Consider the following 22,344-nt stretch of genomic DNA (forward strand, 5'->3'; position numbering starts at 1 on the left):
TTAGAAATCATCTCTTATATTTTAAAGGGATATTAAATTTATTTTTTTTAAAGATAACATACATATTTAACTAGCTCATAAAATAAGAAATAATCTAATTTAGAAAATGACTGGTCGTTAAAAATTTTTCAACAAGTACTTTTGATGTTATTCTCATTTTTATACGTAGATAGATTTATCTATTCACTGTTAAATTAAGCATATTACAATAAGTACTTATTAAATACTTTTATCAATTGTTTTTCCAAATTTTAAAATATATTTTGTAAGTTTACAATGAAATATTACAAGACCACGTAACAATTAGTTAATTATAATCTTAAATTCTCAGCAGAACCATTACATAAAAGTAGTGAACTATAGCGACAGGAATTAATATACAATTCTACATTTTTAAAATAAAAATAATTACTTACGCAAATAAGAGTATTTTATTAGTTGGTCAGAATGATATCATAGATATAAACAATTATTTATTAAACAGATAATTAATGTGTGTAAGGTGGAAATAAAATCTATGGTGGTGTGTTAAATTTCTCGTTCATACAGCATTTATTGAGGCAAACATGTTTTTTATTAAATAAACCAGACTCTCACTGGCGTTATGTTATATAACCGAAATAATATTACCAAATATTTGTATTGCTATACTTTAATTTTTAAAATGCAATTGTAATATATTTCAATTAACAGTTTTGTTTGAATTTGATATATAAACATTATCACAACAACTGCAGGGGTAGCGGGTGCAATGTCCCGACTGAATGGCCTCTTTATAATATTGGGACTCCTTCAGTTACTACTTTCAAGAACTTTGATTTTAATGTATAGATAATTTGTTAAAATAATTGGATGATGATTTTTTTGCTTATCGTATTAAATAATATCATATAAAATAATAATTAATGTCGTTTACATATGTAATAATTTGATGATACAATGGTAATGACAAATTACCAATTGCTGAAAAAATGTTAGAATAAGTTTTTTCTTCCTATAGTTGATATTGTATTAGGTCAATTTAAAATTTGTTTATCTAGAATAAAAAAGTTATATAACCGTTTTGACTCCCAAAACCCGAATTGATTTAGCCTAAATCAATTGTTGAATCAGAAAAAATATATATTGTTAATAAATCATATAATTTTGTTCTTCTGTATAAATTATACATTGACAGTGATTTTACTAGTTGATTCATTTATTTATAAAAGTTATAAAAATATATTTTATAAATTAGCAATATTTATAATTATAGACGCAAATAGTAAAACAATTTTGGAGTTATATGCTATATGGAGCTATATGTAATTTCACCCTATTTAAAAATATTTTTTATATAATCATTAATGTAATTTTTTAAATTTTGAGGATACAAAGCACCCTTATTACACCTAGGATTTGTGCCAACATTCATAATACAAAATGATTTTATTACTAGTTATTCTAAAGTATTAGGAGCTTACATTCTATTTTTAGTGTTATCAGAGGCATTAGCTACAGCTAAAATATATTTTTCAAAACTGAAATTAATTAAAAATTATCTAAGAAATTCTATTGTTCAAGTAGTGTAATATGTCTACATAAGGGACTACCTGTGGTAACTACCCTAGGTCGTTGTTACAATTTTGGGCCACATTGACCGATGATAGATTCCAAAAAATGTTTGCCAAAGTTGAAATAAAACCAGGTAAATATATTTGGAATGTTATTTATTTTTTCAACTTAATTAACATTGGTATATGAGATCAGTAAATCTATTCTTAAAAAAATGATAAATTTCCGATCACGTTCGGATAAACTAATTTATCACAAAATATAAGTCATGGTGTATTATAAAAAATAGTAAAGTTTAACAAATGAAAATCATTTGTTATTTTGTTTATTGAGTAAAACATAACGATAAAAATGAATCGAATATTATTTGTTTTATCATAAGTAAGATTTTTACTAACCGATCATAAAATATATAATATTTATGTTTTTAAAATAAAAATATAACATTAATAAATAAAATTCAAAACTTAGTTTTAGAAAATCATCGCCTAGATTTTTTTTTTTTAATGTCAAACATTTACTAATAAAATTTTAATTAATAACATTTAATAATACGATGTGTCAAACCGGCTGTTTGGCTTAGGGTCATTGTTACCACTTGGCTCGGAGATACCCCTCTCACCGTGCTTAACTCATATGCTAATATAGATAATATGTTAAAAGCGAGGTAAATGTGAGTAATGATAATGTTTTGGTTCTTTTTTTCTTGACGTGTTTTACTTTTTAATATGTTTTTTAAGTTCTTTTTTTTTAAACCACCTTAAAGCACAGAATTAATTTTTTCAATTCAATGAAATGATAATACAATTTTTATGATTTTATTTATAAATATGTCTGTTAGACACTGTAACTGATTATAAAATTATGTAAAAAATTTTCCTGGACTAGCTTTAGAAAATAAACGAGAAAGACTTAATATTATTAAAACAAATTGAAATTTTACATTTAATTTATAAACAGAGTAAAGAAAATGTCAAATCAATAATAAAAACATACCAAAATAATTTTTTTTATATAAATACTTTAGGAATTTCCCTTTCATTTGATATATATTTTTTAAATTTGACCCTTTACTTAACCGTACGGGAATTCAAAATAGCAACTTTTTCAACTTAACTTTTGAAAATGTTTCGGAAGTACTGCATTCTTTAAATATGTGTTAAATTAAAGCTTATGTTACGTACTATAAATAAAAAAATTTTAGCACAGTGGGGTCGTGGCATAGTTGACATAAGTAAAGATAATATCGGACTGTGATTAAAATCACCATCATAAAATACGCTTCGATGCAAATCTGTATACAGTGTTTAATTTTAAGAAATTGGTGGATTATTCCAAAAGCAAAGATGGTAATATCTTTAACTAGACACACTAGTTGTGATCATTTGACGTATTGTTTAAAAAATTGATCAAATGAGAGTTGAGAAAAATTAATGACAAACACAATAAAAAACCATATATTAAAATATTTTTATATGAATTAAGACGGTGAAAGAGAGAATGGTGTGGGATGTTAAGAGAGACATAAGTGATGCGTGGAATAGATTTGCTAGTTGTGTAAAGAATACTGCAAAGGAGATTGTTGGTGAGAGTAGAAGTAGAATGCCAGGAAACAAGGAAACCTGGTTGTGAGATGAAAAAATAGTTTAAAGTATGGCAAAAAAGCAAAATGAGAGAAGAATGGAGTACAAACGCTTGTGTAAAGAAGCCAAGTATGCGATAATCAAGGAGATGTTTTAGAGGTATGATGGGTTAGGAACAAAGGAAGGTGATAAAGAAGTCTATAGACTTGTAAAAATAAAAAATCTTGTCTAAATATTATCACAATGTAAGGTGTATCAAAAAGGATGACAAGAGAGTGCTAACAGCGATGATGTGAAAAAAAGGTTGAAAGAGTATTTTGAAAAATTAATTAAGGAGAAATCACTCATTCTCTCAAAAACTTTTTTTATTTGTGTATTGATGATATGATAGAAAAAATTGTGTTCCTGTATTTTTTTTCATCTCATTTACTGTTTGTGTTTTAAAATTTGGATTTAAAATACAAATTCACCATTAATTGGTTTTCGTACAACCGGAGTTGTAAATGTGCCATAAATTATTTTTATAGTAATTATCAAATAAATTTCCCACGTCGGTCATTGAACAATGTATGATATTAAATATGCATTGAATATAATAGTATGCGTCTATTAATAGGCATGAATTATTTTTGATAAATGATGACACTAAATAAATAGCTAATTATCTATGAAAATTAAAGTTTTTTATTCCTGAAAGGATGAAAAAAAATTATATAACTACATATTATTGAAGAGGTTTTTGAACCAATCAATATTTTCTTTAAAAAAACTTTTATTAACTATTAATTTTTTTTTTCTTTAATAAATATGTTAACATATGAAATAAATGTTTTTAATCTAATATTTTTAAGTTTTAGAATAAGGATTTATATAAATTATACAGTGGTATAAAAAAAAAACAACTTTTTTGAACGAAGCGACGAAAAAAACATTAAAAGGCTCTAATTCAATCACATCTTAGTATACTCAAAATCGGCGTTGTCTAAAACAATGAGTTAATGACAGTATTAAAAGGTATTTCATTTGTTTTAAATGTTATCACTAATTGTTTTTTATTTAAACATTTAATGATATAAGTTTTTACTTAAGTATTTCTTTTTATTTAAATAACACTACAATTGTACCTAGACCAGGAAGTGGAATATATAGGTTTAAATCTATTTATAAAAGTTGAAAATATGATAAAGGTTTTTTTATTTACATAAAGAAAAAAACTCTACATATCATCACCTCAAATAAAAATGTTCTAATATAATTAAGAAAAAAGAATGTAACTAAATAATTTTGATTTAATTTTTTTTTCATATTTTTTTTCAATATACACATATTGAATGAAAATTAGAATAAAAAATAATTCGGTTCAGCTTAACAAAAATTAAAACAAATTTTTTTGATACTTAAGTTACTTAAGTCAATTACTAAATTGAATTTAGATTTTTTTCTAAAAATGGGATTGTAATGTCCTTAGCGATGAAAAACTACTTTGAATGGTAGTACCATAATCTTAGTTGGTTTTATGAATCGTTTAAGGTCGACTTTTTATAAATTATTCTCCGAAAAAATAAATTAGTACAATCATAATATAACGAAGACTTTCTTGACATTTTTTATTTGTCAATTATGTTTGTAAACGTATTAATTAAAATTGATATCGAGTTAATTTTTAGCTTCAGTTTACAATTGTAGCTGGAATTTAAAGACCAGTCATCAGTGATGCTGCAAACGGTGGTAATGGGAAGTTGACCCAGTCAATATACTTGATAATAAAGTATTATTACCCCCTCTATTAAATTTGACAAAAAAATGATGGCCCATAAAAATATTTTTAGCTGAAAGATTTTGGTTAACTTTTAAAATTTACTTAAATAATTGTATTAAAAAAAAATCTTGTAATTATTCCATAGTATTATGTTTATTGTTATTATATTATCAATTCTAACCTAGTAAATTTTATTAACCAAAGATTAAATTTGTTTTTTATTCAGTATTTCTACTACATAGTTTTAAATTAGGATTTTTATTTTAATAAAAGTTATTCTGCTTAAAGAGTTTGATTTTGAATGTTCCATAAATTGAATTAGATAGTTTTCAAGGTTAATGAAAAGGTAAAGTTAATAAACTACCTAATTTTTTATAATGACTAAAAATCACTGAATAAAAATAACTTTACCAGTTTTTTTAACTTAGTAAAATCAAGGGGACCGATAAAATAGTTGTTTTCTATATCAATGATATAACATGATTTGCGAGCAATGTGAGCATTTCAAATAAACAATAAAGATTAAAACATTTTTTAATGTCAATATTTAAATGTTTATTTAAACTATTTAATCACTAGTGTTTTATTCATCTATATTTAATAAAAAATTAAAAGGCGTGAATAGTTTCAAATTTTTGAGGGGTTCATTTAAATGTTTCCTCTTCTTGAAAACATTTAGATTTATATTCGTTTGAGTAACTTGCAAGTCTATAAAATTTTTAATGTTATGCATTATTTGGGACACAATAATTGATATGACAAATAGATAACATTGCACAATATTCCTGAAAGTATTCATAATACGTAAACATTCTCGTATTAGATATGTTGTTAAAAGTTACTATCTGTTAAGACCAGTTTCACCTACTCCCTTTAACCAACTAATCCATTTCATGAAAAAGAGGGGAGTTAATACTACGTATCAAAATATCTACAATTTTGAATACTAGTATTAGAATAGTAGTCTTACATTGGTCCACGCTAACGATGCTGCATATTTATTAGTATTGATTGTTATTGTTTAAAATTCTATGGATTTGCATTGCTTTAGGTAACATAATAAGTCATATTCTAGTACGTAAATAATAAAATTTTAATATCCAGAGTATTGGATTATTTGCATACTTTTAATAGAAATTTATTAGTTTTTATAGTTTTAATAACATTGTAATAATGAATGTGTCGTATGTGAACTAATAAAATATGTTAAATTAACACCGTCTCTTATATCAATAATGCTATCACTTCAATAATTTTTTATCAAAGATTGTCATCGATTGTTGTTACTATAAGCTGATAATGCTCTTGTGTTTGTGATCAGCGGTGCTAACAAGAAAAATTGTAGAGGAGTGATTAAATTTACGTTTTTGCCCTTCAGTCTTGTTTACTCTCATAACTTATTCGTCTGTTATCTCTATAAATATATAATGAATTAATTATTATTATTCATATTATTGAATCACTTAGCTATTGTGTTATTTGTGCTCGCTCGATTAATTAGAAAAATCTGATTACATAGATATCGAGTTCAGCGGTCTACGCCGCATTTATAACATTTGCCTTATCTTCGAAACTATTGTTGTCGTTCACTGGAATTTGAAGGTAATGGTCGTCTAATATTTACTATTTATTATTATGCAGTTAACGCGTCTCTATGGCCATATTGTACATTTGTGGTTTGCACTTCATTCGAGTAGCATTCAAAGTATTTGTAATAAATGTACATTATTTTTGCCAATTTCAATTTGATAATTTTGTAAATAATGAGTGTGTTTATATTTTAATTTTAAATGATACCTTATCAATTAATCCTATTAATTATATATGTTTCAGTAGCTTACGGACATCTCTTTTATACTCACCGTAGCAATAGAGCTATGAGTGGCCAGCAAGTGGCCGATGGTGGCGGAGGTGCTGGTAGTACCAGTAGTAGTAGTGCAAGCGGCGATCATAGTCCTGCAGAATGTAAATCTCCATTATCCATTGCAAAACAACATAGCTATGAACAAATAGATCATGCTCATTTTTTAGCGAGCGATATTGGTACTCTATATCTTAATGACAGGTATGATTTATATTATATTCACTATCAGGTAAATAAATAAAACATTTTTATTTTAGTTTCAATGAAAATTATTAGTGTTATTAAATAACACATTATTTATTTTTGGTGCAAATTTAATTGTTGATATTTATCATTTTTAACTTGGATTATTTGAATTTTGAAAACAAAAAGAGTTAACTTTAAATGACTATCTTTACTCGGTGTTATTTAATCTAAAAGCCTTTCAAATTTTGTTTTCTTTCTATTAATCAATTAAAAATTTGGTGATGTTTCTATAAAATGAGTTTTAAAAATGAAAGAATTTAGTTGCGTGCAATAAGCAGGCTATAATGTGCATATAAGGCAATAGATGACTCATTTCATAGATAAGTATTTTTTTATATAGTAGCTCAAATTTTCAGTGAATAACAACAACTATTTCAATACTTAATACTTTTTTGGTAATATTAATTTTTTTACATTTATTTATGTGAACTGCATTTGAAAAATTTAATATTTAGTAGATAAATGATGAACCTTTTAATTTAATATTTTTTGAAAATGTTTTAATTATTATGTTTCAGATTTTCTGATGTGGTTTTACTTGTAAATGGTGAAAGGTTTCATGCTCATAGAGTTGTATTGGCTTCACGAAGTGATTACTTTAGGTATTTAATTTATTCCACTTTATTAGAAGAAATTTTTAATGGATAAAAATGTAAAAACTTAACTGTGTTTTGTTTTATTTTATATTATTTTATTTATAGAGATTTTCCAAAGTCTAGGGGTTATATTATTAAATACTTATATTAAAATAGGTAAAAAAAAAAACAAATGTTAGCTTAGATATTGCAAGTAAGGTTTTTTTATTTTTAAATTATCAAATCAATAGATCCCAGCCCTTGCTTTAATTTTGAAGCATCTAAAGTAATTTCTAAAAACTTACATCAAATGTGATGTTTTTTTTCTTAAAGTCACACTGAAAAGAAAATGAACATTGTATTTCATATTTAAGTAAAGGAGAATATAAATTTCAATTATAACTCTTAATGGGAAAGAATGCATTAAATTAAACAAGCATTTTATAGAAGTATATTTTTCGATTTATCTTGTTTTTAATTTTTTAATTTAAAAGATTATTTATTTTAAAGAGCTCTTTTATATGGTGGCCTCAAAGAATCTCACCAATCAGAAGTAGAAATAAGTGAAGCATCTGTTAACTCATTCAAAAAACTTCTTGAATACATTTATTCGGGTCGAATGAATTTAAGTATATTAAAGGTAATAAATAATATGGAAATATTAATTTATATTTTCAGTACTCTAATGATTATTAATATATATATATATATATACAATACTCATTATGTTTTTTTGTCATAGGACGAAGTGATACTAGAAATATTTAGTCTTTCAAATTTGTTTGGTTTCACAAATCTAGAGCTTTCTCTGTCTAAGTATTTACGTAGCAATATAAATGTACATAATGTTTGCTCTATGTTTGCAGCTGCTCGTCTTTATCAACATAAAGAATTAGTTTTGGAATCACTTATTTTTATTGATAATCATGCTCATGATGTGTTGCAATCTGAAGCTTTTCTTTCACTATCCCCTGTAAGTTTTAATTTAAAAAAAAACTAAAGATTTAACCTTAATTTTTAATATAATGAATTTAGGAAGCTTTACAAGAAATCCTTAATCGTGATTCATTATATGCTTATGAGTTAGATATATTTCGTGCAGTTTGTCGTTGGATTAAAGCAAATCAAGATGATGAATATCCTGAAGCTAAAATTAAAGTTTTATCTGCTGTAAGATACCCATTAATGAGTCTTGATGAACTGCTTTCTGTTGTTAGAGAGTCTCAGCTTGTTAGTTCAGATAATATTTTGGATGCCATTCAATTAAGAAATACTTTACCATCACATAAACTCAAATTTCGAGGACAACTAAGTATTCATAAATAACTTATAATTCAATGTAAATTTTTAAAAGACATCTACCAATTAAAATTATTTATATGTAGAACCAAATTTGAATATTGCTCATCCTTCACAAGGAACTCAAGTAATGCAAGGGGAAATGCGATCTGCTCTTTTAGAGTCAGATACTAACGTACACGATCATGAAAGAGGCTGTACTAGACATTTAATTAATGAAACTGATAGTGGAATTATGATAAAATTGGGCCATCCTTCTATAATTAATTATATTAAAATGCAATTATGGGATAAAGATTTAAGGTATTATAATTACTTTAAATTTAATTAATGTAAAAACTGTTTAGTTATTAAAATGATTATTTCAATTAAGATCATATTCTTACTACATCGAGGTTTCAATGGACCAACATGACTGGGTTCGAGTTATTGATTATTCAAATTATTATTGTCGATCAACTCAAAGGTTGTGGATTCAACCTCGAGTAGTTAGATATATTCGCATTGTTGGTACTAACAACACTGTGAATAAAACTTTTCATGTTGTATCAATGGAAGTTATGTATAATACAGAAGAAATGCAATTAGTAGAAATTGAAAAAGGACTTGTAGGTAAGAAAAATTAAACATTATTTACTATTTAAAATTATGAAAAATATACTAAATTATATTTAAATTTTTAATACAAACTATAGTTTAATGGAAAAATTAAAGCATTTAAAAGTTAAAAATTAATATATAATTTTGAAGTGGTAAAATTTTTAGGATTATCATAGATCAATGTAATGAAAACATTTTTTATAATTGGTCAAATATTTGGCTTTTTGTTTTATAATTTTACATCATAAAAGTTAAAGTTGAAAATTATTAAAATTAAATTTTATTTAAATTAAAAATTTGTTAACTTACATTGTGAGTTTTTATCAACCTTTCATAACTATTGAATATAATTAACGTAATTACTTATAATTAATTATGATGTGTTATGAATGCTGCAAATATTAAAATATAAAATACATTAATAATGATATAATTTAAATATTTCATGAAAAAAATATTAATTTATATGTCTCTTCTTATATATAGTAATTTGTTGATATTTAAAATCCTAGCTCCAAAATATAATGTTGCCACCATGTCGATGAATGCAATTGTCATTGATGGAGTAAGTCGTAGTCGGAATTCACTTTTGGATGGTAATTACAAAGATTATGACTGGGATTGTGGTTATACTTGTCATCAATTAGGATCAGGATGTATATTGGTTCAACTTGGACAACCATATATGCTTAATTCAATTAGGTGATTGTTTTTAATAAATATAATTACATTTAAATTTATATGAAATTGACTCAGAAATAAATTGAAATTTTAAATTTACTAAAATCTTTTAATTAAGTTTACTTAAAACAATAGGTTTATTTATATTTAATCTACAGACGGATTGATTTATTGTTGACCATTAAATTTCTCATTAATACAAAAATTCTTTTATGTTAAATAAAATTTATTTTTCAAATTATAAGTTTTTAAATATATCTTTGATCTATCCCTTATCCCTTTTTATGGAACTGGTTTTATTTTTTTAATTATAACACACATTTTTAATAGATTAAATAATAGAAATAATCTATATATAAAAAAATGATGAGTCAATAATAAATTAAACCAGTATTTAGTAAGTTTTTAAAATGTAGACTGGTGCGAGGTGCAGGTTGAGGGGTTTATCATTATGCATTTTTCTGTTGCACTTTTCTCACCTAGATAAAAAAATATTAGCTTTGATGCTAAGCTGAGGAAGGTATTAATTTTACTATGATGTGTTTTTTTTTTGTGTCTGTTACAACTTTTTCTCAGCTTTCATCAAACTAATTTCTTTCAACAATACGTCAAAAGATCACAAATCGTATCTAGTCAAAGACATTACCCTCAAAAATTGAAAAAATTTCCCTCGTTCCCCGTAAATTGGAAAAATCTTAAAATAGAAAAAAAAAATTACAAATTTACAAATCTCTAATTTTTGACATTTTTTTATTTTTTTTACTTAAAACTGCCATAACTTTTTTAAAAATGATCAAATCGATATAATATTTTTTTATTATAGTTATTTTAATTACTGTCAGATATCATTATACTTGTCCAACTATGCCATATCTCCACTATGCTGGGTTTTTATAACTTTTAGAGTTTAAGTAACCTAAAAAGTATTTAACCACTATACTTTTACAATTATACACTGCTTAAATAAGTAAAATAAATTCTCATTTTTATTATTATTTTAGAAAAAGTCTAGTAGTTAACAATTAATCAATCACTCTTAAGGTATATTTAGTATTCTTTGTGATAATGGAAACGGTATATTACAAATCTAATTTTAAAATAATATTATGAAAATTCAAGAACATAATTTTTATAGACAATTATTATATTAATGCTGAGATTGACAATTTTTCTAGATTCTTTGGAATGAAACAAAGTTGAAAATTAAATTTTAAGCATTAAAAATCAAATCATATATTTTTATACAGGTGCGGCATAACTGTCTCCCTATTCTTAAAGCTTAATAAAACAAATGCTATTTGAAATACAATTCTTTTATTTGAATGTGTTGAAAGCAACAACTAAACAGTTTTATTTCATGTGGTTTTGAAAATAATTTTGAATAAGTGGTGGCCATCATTATTGCGGCACTGTCGCAAGCGATTTCTGAAATTTTGCATCACTTTGGCCAGCATTTCTTGCGGTATTCGCCGAATTTCCAGATGGATGGTGTCCTGCAGTTCTCGTAGGGTCCTTGGATGATGTTGGAAGACTTGAGCTTTAAGATAACTCACAGAAAGAAGTTGCAAGGCGTCAAATCTGGGGAGCGTGTAGGCCATGGAAAATCACCTCTCAGGGAGATCGATCATCTGGGGAAGATTTCCTTCAAGAGTTGCAATGGTGCTCGGGATGTCGCCCCATCCTGTTGAAACTAGGCATTCTGCACATAAAGGTCTGCAAGAGCTGGGACGAAAAAATTCTGAATCATCGCATGTCTGCGTGCAGAACGTGTAGGCGACCGTACCACTGAGCGCCTGACTATCTCGATATTTTCGGGTGTCCGACCTGTCCGTGGACGTTTACCCTCACTCTTAATAACAGATCCAGTTTTTCTAAAGTTTTTTATCCACAAAATAATTGATTTTCGGTCCGGGACTCGTTAATTACGAGGAATTTGAAATCTGATACGGAACGCACATTGCGCAGTGATGATGGACACTTTTTCACGGATGTACACTTCCACGGCGAAAGTCCGCTGTGTGTCAGTTCACATGATGGTTCAGACTAAATCCGTTTCAAGATAAAACTGTTTACCTTGCTGCTTGTACTTATGCTATCCTAACTTTTCTGCGACACCACCGGGCTTTACGAGATTGTATTGAAAATAGGGAGACAACTATGCCGCACTCTGTATTTATTAATATTTGATATTTCTAAAATCTTTTATGGAAATCTCCTTTTTGATATTTAATTTCACTATCAATTTTGTATTTTTCTCTAAGTAATTTATTTTAAAATTTTGAAAATTTAGCGATTAATAGTATAAGGTCTATCTTTATAATTTTACAACTTTTTAAGTAAATTAAGAATAGTGCTTATTTAAAATAAAACCACAGTTGAAAATTGTATAAGTATATTTGTTTATAATTTTTAAATCCTATTGTACCAACTAATTTTTTTCGGATTATGTAAAAGAGTACATTAATTCATTAATTTGTTTGGTTAAATTGAAATCATTATTGTATCAACAACTTATCTCAGTTTTGATATGTTGATGTTTTTAATGAAACATACATAATATTAGTTTCTTTTAAGAAAATTATATTTACTATAACAGCAATCATTAGATTGTGTAAAAGTGATATTTATATTAGTACACTACTAAGGCTTTCATCTTTGTGAGAGATATACAAACTTTTTACTACTACCTCCAAAGTACATTTTTACCAAGTCTTTATTTTTATTGTGAGAAGTTCTATCTCCATATCATTCCCCGTAAGAATGCTTATGATTTATATGTAGATTAGATCTTTACATTTAAATTGATTATACAGCATGACTTTTATCATACCTTAATTACTTGAAGAATAAATACAATTTTGAGATTTTTTTTTTAAATTAATTTTAGGTACATTTTGTTTTCAATTTATAAGTTATATAATACTTTTTAAATGTTAACACTTATTTTGAATTTAATAAAATGTTTGAGTTTTTATTTTAGTAGTAAATAACATTTGAATTTTTAACATAACTTCATTTGTTTATTAGTTATAAAACTTTAAATATTTAAAGATATATTTTTTTTGTATTGTTAGTTGAGAAGTATTTATAAATGTTTACTTACTATATTGTAATACTTTATTTTAAGCATATCTGTTGATGAAGTCATTATTGACAAAAACGCTATGTATCTGTGAATAAAACATTTATATTAACTCAAAAATTTGAAAATTTAAAGTTTTAAATCTAATAAACAAGTAAAGTCATGTTAAATATCTAAACAATATTTACTATTAAAATAAAACCTCAAAAAATGTTATTAAATTAAAAATATATGTTACTTTTTGAAAAGTGATAAATTTGATTATTCTTAAGTATTTTTTGATATTTGTGATATCAATCTTAGATAATTTTTATATTTATTTATAGAAATATTTTTTTTTCAGAATGTTGCTTTGGGATTGTGATGACAGATATTATAGTTATTATATTGAAGTATCTGTAAATATGTGGGACTGGGAATTAATTGTCGATAAGTCTAAAGAATTAGTAAGATCATGGCAAGTGTTGCAATTTAAACCTAGACCAATTGTATTTATTCGAATTACTGGTGTTTATAATTCAGCAAATGAAGTAAACTATAATAAATGGGTTTGTCAACATTTGACTTTATTAATTTGAATGTCTTATAGGTTTTTCATTGTGTACATTTAGAGGCACCTGCTCAGGTACCATTAGAGTTAGATGTTTTGGAGGTTGAAAAAGCTGTTGAAAATTTACAAATCACAAAAAAATTGGTGTGTTAAATTAATCATTTAAACTAATATCTAGATTTCAGTGAAAATATACACATATTTGTGTCTATATACTTAATTAAAATAAATTTTAATATTTATATTTTAGGAAAATAATGACTCAGAAGACCCAGTATTAGAAACATCTGCTGATGCTCCAGTTATTTAAATTGGACATTAAGATCATAATTCACTGTTCCTTAAGTTAATAGACTGATATTTATGTCAAATGTTATGAAAATGTTATTACATTACCCATGCATTACATACTCCTTAATTTTATCATGGATGTGTATTTTTATAGAATGCTATTTGTTAATTACACTTTGTAATTTTTTATTGCAATTGTATTTCCCTAACTTCTCTGTTATTTTTACTTTTGTTTTTTTCACTTCATAATATTTTAATCAAAATTGTTGCATATAGTTTTATTTATTATTAAAATTATGAATATAATTTTATATTTATACTGAAATCTTTGTTCATATGTGTTATTTAATTTTATTTTTATTTATAAAATTTGTTAAGCTAAGGTTATAGAGGGTATTTTTTAATTATTTACCTTTTAAAAATATCTCAGTAAAATGTATATTTTTAATTAAAATTTTATTTCCAACATATTATAATCAACATTTATTTCTCTACACAAAGATTTTATTTTGTAATGTATTTAATTAAAAAATAATTAAATTTTAATGATTTTATTTTTAGAAAATATGATCTCTTTGTATTATTCAATATATTGATAAAACACATTTCCATAAAATATAAATAGAAAAATATATATATAGTGTGATATTTTTAGTATATATTAACAATGATAAGTTGCTATTTGTAATGAATACTCATGTCGGTTAGGTGACATATATATTTAACTATTAAGGGTGTTTTTAAAGTAAAGCAGTTAGAAAAAAACAATAGATTTTAAATTTGGTTTGGAGTTTAAAATTTTATTGGTGATTTTATAATTAATTTAAATGTATAAATAATTATACAAAACAACTTTTCAACAAATTATTTAAAATATTTTAATAGTATACATTTAAGTATTTGGTATATATTTTATAGGGTATGTAAAAATTATAATATATTATTTCTCTGTTTATATCTTCTATAGTTTTTTAGATAAAAAATATTTTCCGAAATTAAATAAAAACCAATGAAATAAATATTCTTATTTACAAAATACATTTTACACAGGTCGTATATAATAATCTATATGACTAGGGAAACAAATCCTGAGAAGTTTTAATTGAATATTTATTTTAGGTAGCATACAAAAATTACAGAGACATTGTATTTTTTAAAATACATAGAAGATTGATGGATCTGTCGACCACTATTTTTTTCTTAATATAACTAACTGAACTTTTTTTTAAATAATTTTAAATCTAATTTGTATCCAATGAAACACAAGCATTTTTCAACAAAAGGTATAGTATATTAATGAATGTAAAAATAATAAAACAAAATTCTAATACTATATTTAATAAAATATATGTAGTGATTACAAGATCAAAAAATAATTCAAAATAAATCGGATGATTTAAAAATAAAAAAAAAATCGACATGAAATGACGATAAAAAAATAAAATTAAAATTAAACTAGGGAAACGTATTCTCAATAAATTGATTGTAAACTACAACGAAACTAAAGTTTCAATAGTATTTATTGGTATTACCAAGATACATTGTGTATAATTTCCATAGTATAACTAAACAAAATTGAAGTTTCACGTCACATCAGTTGTTATGGAATTAAAATTTATGTTTTTATATGAAATTATTAAGTTTGATGCATAGAAGTTTGTGATTAGCTTTCAACGATTAGGATTTAACGGATACAATAAACGATCAACTACAGATCTCTCGATGATGATCCCATCATAACAATCATGATCGCAAACCTTCTGTGGGATGAATGCCGTTATCAACTCATCAGCAGTGACAGATATGTGTAGAGTTCCATTTAGAGTACCGTCCTCTCTATAATCGCATTGAGACAAACCTATTTTATGAACTAGTGTTGCGTCCGGGTACAAGACATTATTAACCACAGGAACATATTCTATAATAACACCGTTTCTGAAAACGAATTCACTCACTAGACCAACACTGTCATTCTCATTTTCACCTGGCAATTCATTGCCGTTTTCTATCATCTCCAAAGGGTTTTCCATATCATCAAAGTGTTCATCAACAACTAGCTCATTAGAAATACGTCAAGTAAAACATTTACGCGTTTAAAATCAAAAAGAACGATTGTCTGAATNTATCATCTCCAAAGGGTTTTCCATATCATCAAAGTGTTCATCAACAACTAGCTCATTAGAAATACGTCAAGTAAAACATTTACACGTTTAAAATCAAAAAGAACGATTGTCTGAATGTGTTAATATATTTAAACAATAAAAATGTTCATAAATTTACAATAGCAAAATATGTAGGCACCAATTCAACTCTAGGAGTGATGAAAAAACAAATGTTTTTTTCTTAAGTTTTTAATTATTTAGTAACTAAGAAAACTAAAAATATAATAGCCAACCAGCAAAAATATTTAAAGACACTTATTAATTTCAAATGGCCAAGTTATTATTTGTCAATTAAAAAATTCTTATAAAGTAGTGAAGATTATGTAAATATTATTGGCAAAAAGTTTTAAAGAGCCCTAGTTTTAGTAAGAACGCTTAAATTGAACATGTTTTTTTATGATTTTTACTAAAATTCGATGTTGCACTAAATATTTATGTCTAAAAATTAGAATTAAACTTGATTTGTTTAACTAACTATTAGTTTATTTTTAATTTACTAATTAATTTTTATGAATAATTGAATTAGTTGTGTTATTTTAGATCTTACTAGAGTGAGGCAATTTTATGATTGGCCAATCAGTTTGGAAAGTTTTAATGACTCACGCATATTGAACTTGATATAAAAAAAGACTAAGTAGAACATTTTCTTTTAATGATTTTGAAAATATTGAATAAAATTTATTACACTAATTGGATAAGAAATTTGAGTTGAAACTCTATTAATCGTAGTAGTTGTAGTAGACGAAAATAAATGGCGATTATCAGACATTTTTTCTTTAAACGTTCATTTGTAAGTTTCAAAATTACATATGAATAATTAGAATTACAACATTAGAAATCAACGTGTAAACAGTATAAACTAAATAATCTTTTATTGGAAACTGATTTGCAATTATCTGTTTGGGTTACCATTTTTATTTATTTATGTAATGTAGAATTAAAAAACTATTGTTGTATTTGATTATGCGGATTGGTAACAAAGAAATACGTTAATTTTTTGTTATTTTTTTACGAATAAAAATTAATTTTCATTGAAGTTTTTAGATAATTATTAACCGACTTTTAGCGAGAAGTGGTATTGTTTAAAGTATGATTCGGTTAGCAAAAGTGTATATCGATCGGCTCCAGTTTCACTATAAATTTAATTTTAATTTTCACTGTAATATATAATAATTTTTTTTTTTTTATGAAAATTATATAATAAAATCTACATGAGTATTTTATACGAGTTATATTGTATTATGTTTATTAAAATATTCAAGTTTAAATAAAAAATGTAGAGAAATGGATGTTAATTATTTCATAGAGTTAAAAATTCAGTTATTTTAAATTGATTAGGCCTGAAGAAGAAAGACTGCCATCAAATTAATAATATAGCAATTGCATACGTTATTTCAAATTACATATGTATGCATCTAATGTTAAAGTGCCGAGAAACTAATGAGAAAAACGGATAATCCAGTGTAACTTGGTTTATTAACAGGGTAATTAATGAAACAAACGACTCACGGGGGTGCAAAGGAAGGATTCCCAGAAGAGTACATGGAGGTGATTTTAACATTCCATTAGTATGTGGCGTTAAATCGAGTCTATTGCTTTTTAACCTAATAACGCCCGTGTTCTTGATTTAATGTTATTATGTCATCGTAAATCGTAAACTTAATAATAATAACGATAACAACGGCCTTTATAATGATATACTGTCATTTCACTGATTATGCGATCGTATAAAATCATTAAACAAATTATTTCAGTTTTAGTAGATTATGTTTTAATGGAAATTATTTTTTTTTTCAACAATTAATTAACACGGAAAAAGAAACATCAATTTCTGTTTTGTGTGTATCATTTTTGCATCTGTGTTTTTAAATAAATAAATTTATTATGAATTAATAAACTTCAAATCAGATTTTTATGGGTGCACATGAGTAAAATATAATTATTTTTTGTTGATAAGTCTTCTTTTATACTACGACAACGTTATATTTTAGTAAATATTTCGAAAAAAAAATTATCTGAATTATTTTTAAGATAGGAACGGCCAATTTCGCTCATCTTAGAAGTTTTTGCGAAAATGTTTCAAGATGGCGTACAACCGTATAAGTGTAACAGATACACATACCTATTTTAAGGCATAGTGTCCCATACACATAATAGTAATTTTGATAGTATTATGAGAGTGCGTCGTGTGCTTGACAGAGTATGCGGCCCATGTGCGGAGAAAGTGCGAGAAGAGATAAAGTTTTGCCGTCGTTCGGCCGTCCTGCGGGATTACCACAAAGACCTCATATGCGAAAACCACCGGGGGGGTACTAAAGTCTCTTATCTGAGCCCTCCCTCAGCCACCCCTATTCCTACGCATCCCCCTGGGGTGCAGCCATCGTCGTCAGTAGACGTTGAATGATGATTTTAACCCTCTTATCAGCTGCTCATCCATTTTCCTGCATAGCAACTGCTCTTCCACGTTCCTTACCGGCTTTTAGATTTAATGTATCCATAATGTGCCTCTTTTCTGTCTCCCTCGACAATATTACGTCCTATCGCTGATCGGTCTTTCCGCGGGTTCCCTTCGTTCCCTTTTTGCGGTTTTATGTATGGAAATTTCTAATCTATCTTTTCATTAGAGTCGTTCACCTATTCGCATAAGCCACCGCCGCCGTCATCGCTCAAGTCTCCTTTCTTAAAGCCAAAAACCACAACGTGCTCTGGCTTCTTACCACCACTTTCCATCAGGTCTCCCAAATTATCCCCTCGTCTTTTACAACTAGTTAATTAATATTAATTTTGTGTTAAATGTAAACGCATAATAATATAGGACCATCAAAAAACTTCGAACTAAGTATACTGGAAGATGTAATATCATTTATTTTTTTATGAAATATATTACTCGGTGTTACAGAGTTAAGAATTATAGAACTCTAATAAATATTTACAAAAAATATGGGTTTCATAGAAAAAATGCTCTGATTTTGCATTTATTATCGGACGTAAGGTATGCAATTATATGACCAAGTATAAATGAATTACTAAAAAAAAGGGGGGTCGCAGCACAGTGGTGACGTGGCATAGTTGGATCAAGTATAATGATATCTGACAGTGATTAAAATCACTATAAAAAAAAAACGCTTCGATGCAAATCTTTAGATAGTGTTTAGTTTTAAAAAATTTGTAAATTATTCCAAAAGCTACATGATCTGCTATTTTCTTATTAATATCCTGAATGAAAAAGGGATTATTAAAAATATTATTTCTCATAAAAATATTGTGTTGATCCATACATTTTTCAAAAAGTTATAGCATAATAAAGTTAAAAATGTAAAAAATAAAATCAAGAATTTTCACACGAAAATAGCATTTGGTAGCCATTTTCACCACGAAGACAAGCCCAGAAGTCAAAATTTTTTTTTCATAATAAAGTATATTACATTATCTTTAATTTAAAATATATATAGAAGTGTCAGACTTTCTGGAACATTTTCAAAAGTCAAGTTGAAAAAGTTCTACTTTCTATATGCATTTTTATGTTTAGAACCTCCCTGTGTTAAGGGAAATGGTCCGATTTAAAAAAAAAATATGTCGAATTAAAGAAGTATATAAATATTATTTTTCATAAAAAAATTGTATTGATCCATACATTTTTCAAAGATTTATAGCGTTATAAAGTTAAAAATATGAAAAAGAATTTTTTTACAAAAATCGTATTTTTTTTATTAACTTTGATGACTGTTTTCACCATGAAAACAAAATAAAGTCCGACATTTTTTTTTTTAATATTAAACTATATTACATAAGCTTTCATTAAATATATATATAAAAGTGTCAGTATTTCCAGAACACTTTCAAAAGTTAAGTTGAAAAAGTTTATTTTTTTTGTGAAAAAGCTGTCATTTTGAATCCCCCCTGTGGGCTGGTAAAAGGTTAAATTTATAAAAAAAATATACCAAATGATAGGTAAAGACATCAAACATCTATGTAAAAAAAAAATTATATTGATTTGTAATCATTTTTGAAAAAGTTATGGCAGTTTTAAGTTAAAAAAACTGAAAAAATTTCGAAAATTAGCGATTTTTAAATTTGTAATTTTTTTGGAGGTTTCCCCAATTTACGGGAAACGAGGGAAATTTTTAAGGGTAATGTCTTCGACTAGATACGATTTGTGATCTTTTGACGTATCATTGAAAGAAATCGGTTCGGTGAGAGCTGAGAAAAAATGGTAACAGACACAAAAATTAAAAAAAAAAAAAAAACACATCATAGTAAAATTAATACCTTCTCAGCTTCGCATGGAAGCTAAAAGTTTAGCAAAATAATTAGTCACAATAAAAAAAATCTAAATATAAGAGTTTAAATCACTTTAAAGAATACTCGTACATTTTTTTTTTGTAAAATGGTCTTTTATTTATATTAATTCAAAATGTTTACATTTTACACTGTGTAAATATTGGCTTAAAATTTGTATTAAAAGTTGCTATGGTTAAAAAACAGTTTATACAAAGTTTAAATCAAAGTAATTATTTAACAAAATTAAATAGTTTTCCCAAAAAATATTTTAGGAATCCATCTAATAGTTGTCATTTATAATCATTATCTATAATTTAAAAATAAGAGAAAATTATTTAAACTAAAAAAAATCATTTTTTCTCTCTTGAAAAAACTAATGTTTAAAGTTGGGCTATGTTCCTAAGTCTATCCGCATTTGATGTATTTATTAAAATATAACAATTTCATAAGATTTTTGAATTAATTATACTTTTAGAAATTTTATTTTTTCTAATTCACAAAAAATATGTGTCATATTGAATTAATAACATCGAATACTTCTATTAGCCAAAAATTTTTATAAATGTAACAAAAAGAGAACCGAATAGACTTAAATTATTTAAGTCTATTAAATTATTGTTCTAATTATTGATTAATCAGAGTAAGGACAGTCTGAACTAATGTGTATTTTTTTTTAATGTGTAAATTACAATGATCATAACTAGTTTGAAATATCTAGTAACTCAAAATACAATATAAATAGTTTTTGTAATTGCGTGTTAAATACTTCAAATAAATTAAACAACGTAAGAGCATAATAACACAAAGTAATTATTTTATGTAATAACACACTATTAGTAGTGTGTAAGTGAATTTTCATGAGTTAAAGTAGAAACAAAAGCATACGGTTTTAACTGACTTTAAAATATATAGTCTCTCTAATTTCTTGTTTATTGTTACAACTTTTAGCAGATAACTTTTTCTCCGGTAGTGCTCATTAACAAGTTTACTATCACATAAAGTACCGGTCAAAAGTTTAGGTTTGTGTTATGACTACCCTAAAATGTAAAAAACCAAGATTTCCTCAACTAATGTTGTTTATTTATATTAATTTAAAAATATTGATCATTGTATAAAAAATATGTTCTCTTTTACAAATATCTAGCTTTTTCTATTCAAATTTTAGATTCTTGAATTTTGAAGTATGCGCTTTTTGTTTACATAGCCGACTTAACTATGAAAATTTTAAAATTAAAGCTAATGAATCTAAACTTGTGAAAGGTACAAAAAAAAATAATTCTGATATGTTTAATGTTTGTAAAGACGCTTATTATAATATATTGTTATGACAGTTAGTGGCTAATTATCAAATGCACGAAATGAACTTAAATATGATTATTTTTATGTGTATGTGAAGTTCATTAATGTCCAGCAATAAATTCGTCTGATAAGTCATCAGTATTTATGTTTAATATTATTTATTGGAAAATATTATGCTAATTGTGATGCTCAATTTATGACAAAAAAAAAGCAATTAATTAATTATAATTTTTGATAAGTTTTTCGTATCATAATAACTTAATAAAAATTTGTTCAGAATTTTAACAAAAGATAATTTTAGATATTTGTATTCAGTGTAATAAATATTATTGAATATGTTGATCAATTTTATAATTTTTCAATATGAATAAAAATTGTTCAATTCAATACGCAACTAATGTAAATATATCAATTAAAAGTAAAACAATTTATCATATTCTTATAAATTATTCAGTTATCAAGAGGTAAAACTTTGTTCCCACAGTAATAAAGAATAATAATTAAGTTTACGAGAGAAA

The 22,344-nt window shown here is 25.4% G+C and overlaps 1 protein-coding gene across 13 annotated transcripts; it reads left to right on the forward strand.

Moving 5' to 3' along the window:
* Positions 1 to 1,568: 1,568 nt before the first annotated feature.
* LOC126904224 (BTB/POZ domain-containing protein 9) lies at positions 1,569 to 14,475 on the forward strand. 13 transcript variants are annotated; one of them, XM_050683017.1, is made up of 13 exons: positions 1,569 to 1,687; positions 3,989 to 4,151; positions 6,730 to 6,961; positions 7,525 to 7,608; positions 8,092 to 8,221; positions 8,324 to 8,554; positions 8,617 to 8,893; positions 8,967 to 9,183; positions 9,254 to 9,492; positions 9,993 to 10,182; positions 13,587 to 13,773; positions 13,833 to 13,937; positions 14,044 to 14,475. In XM_050683017.1, the coding sequence occupies exons 2-13, from the start codon at positions 4,136 to 4,138 to the stop codon at positions 14,101 to 14,103; spliced, it is 1,968 nt and encodes a 655-aa protein (XP_050538974.1). In that variant the 5' UTR covers positions 1,569 to 1,687; positions 3,989 to 4,135; the 3' UTR covers positions 14,104 to 14,475. The 13 variants fall into 13 exon arrangements, with proteins under 13 accessions (XP_050538974.1, XP_050538975.1, XP_050538985.1 ...); XM_050683018.1 differs by having other exon boundaries at positions 6,733 to 6,961; XM_050683027.1 differs by lacking the exons at positions 1,569 to 1,687; positions 3,989 to 4,151 and adding exons at positions 5,929 to 5,947; positions 6,416 to 6,498.
* Positions 14,476 to 22,344: the final 7,869 nt, after the last annotated feature.

The sequence above is a fragment of the Daktulosphaira vitifoliae genome, unplaced genomic scaffold (assembly GCF_025091365.1).
Source record: "Daktulosphaira vitifoliae isolate Bord-2020 unplaced genomic scaffold, ASM2509136v1 Scaffold_4, whole genome shotgun sequence".
NCBI classification, from domain to species: Eukaryota; Metazoa; Arthropoda; class Insecta; order Hemiptera; family Phylloxeridae; genus Daktulosphaira; species Daktulosphaira vitifoliae.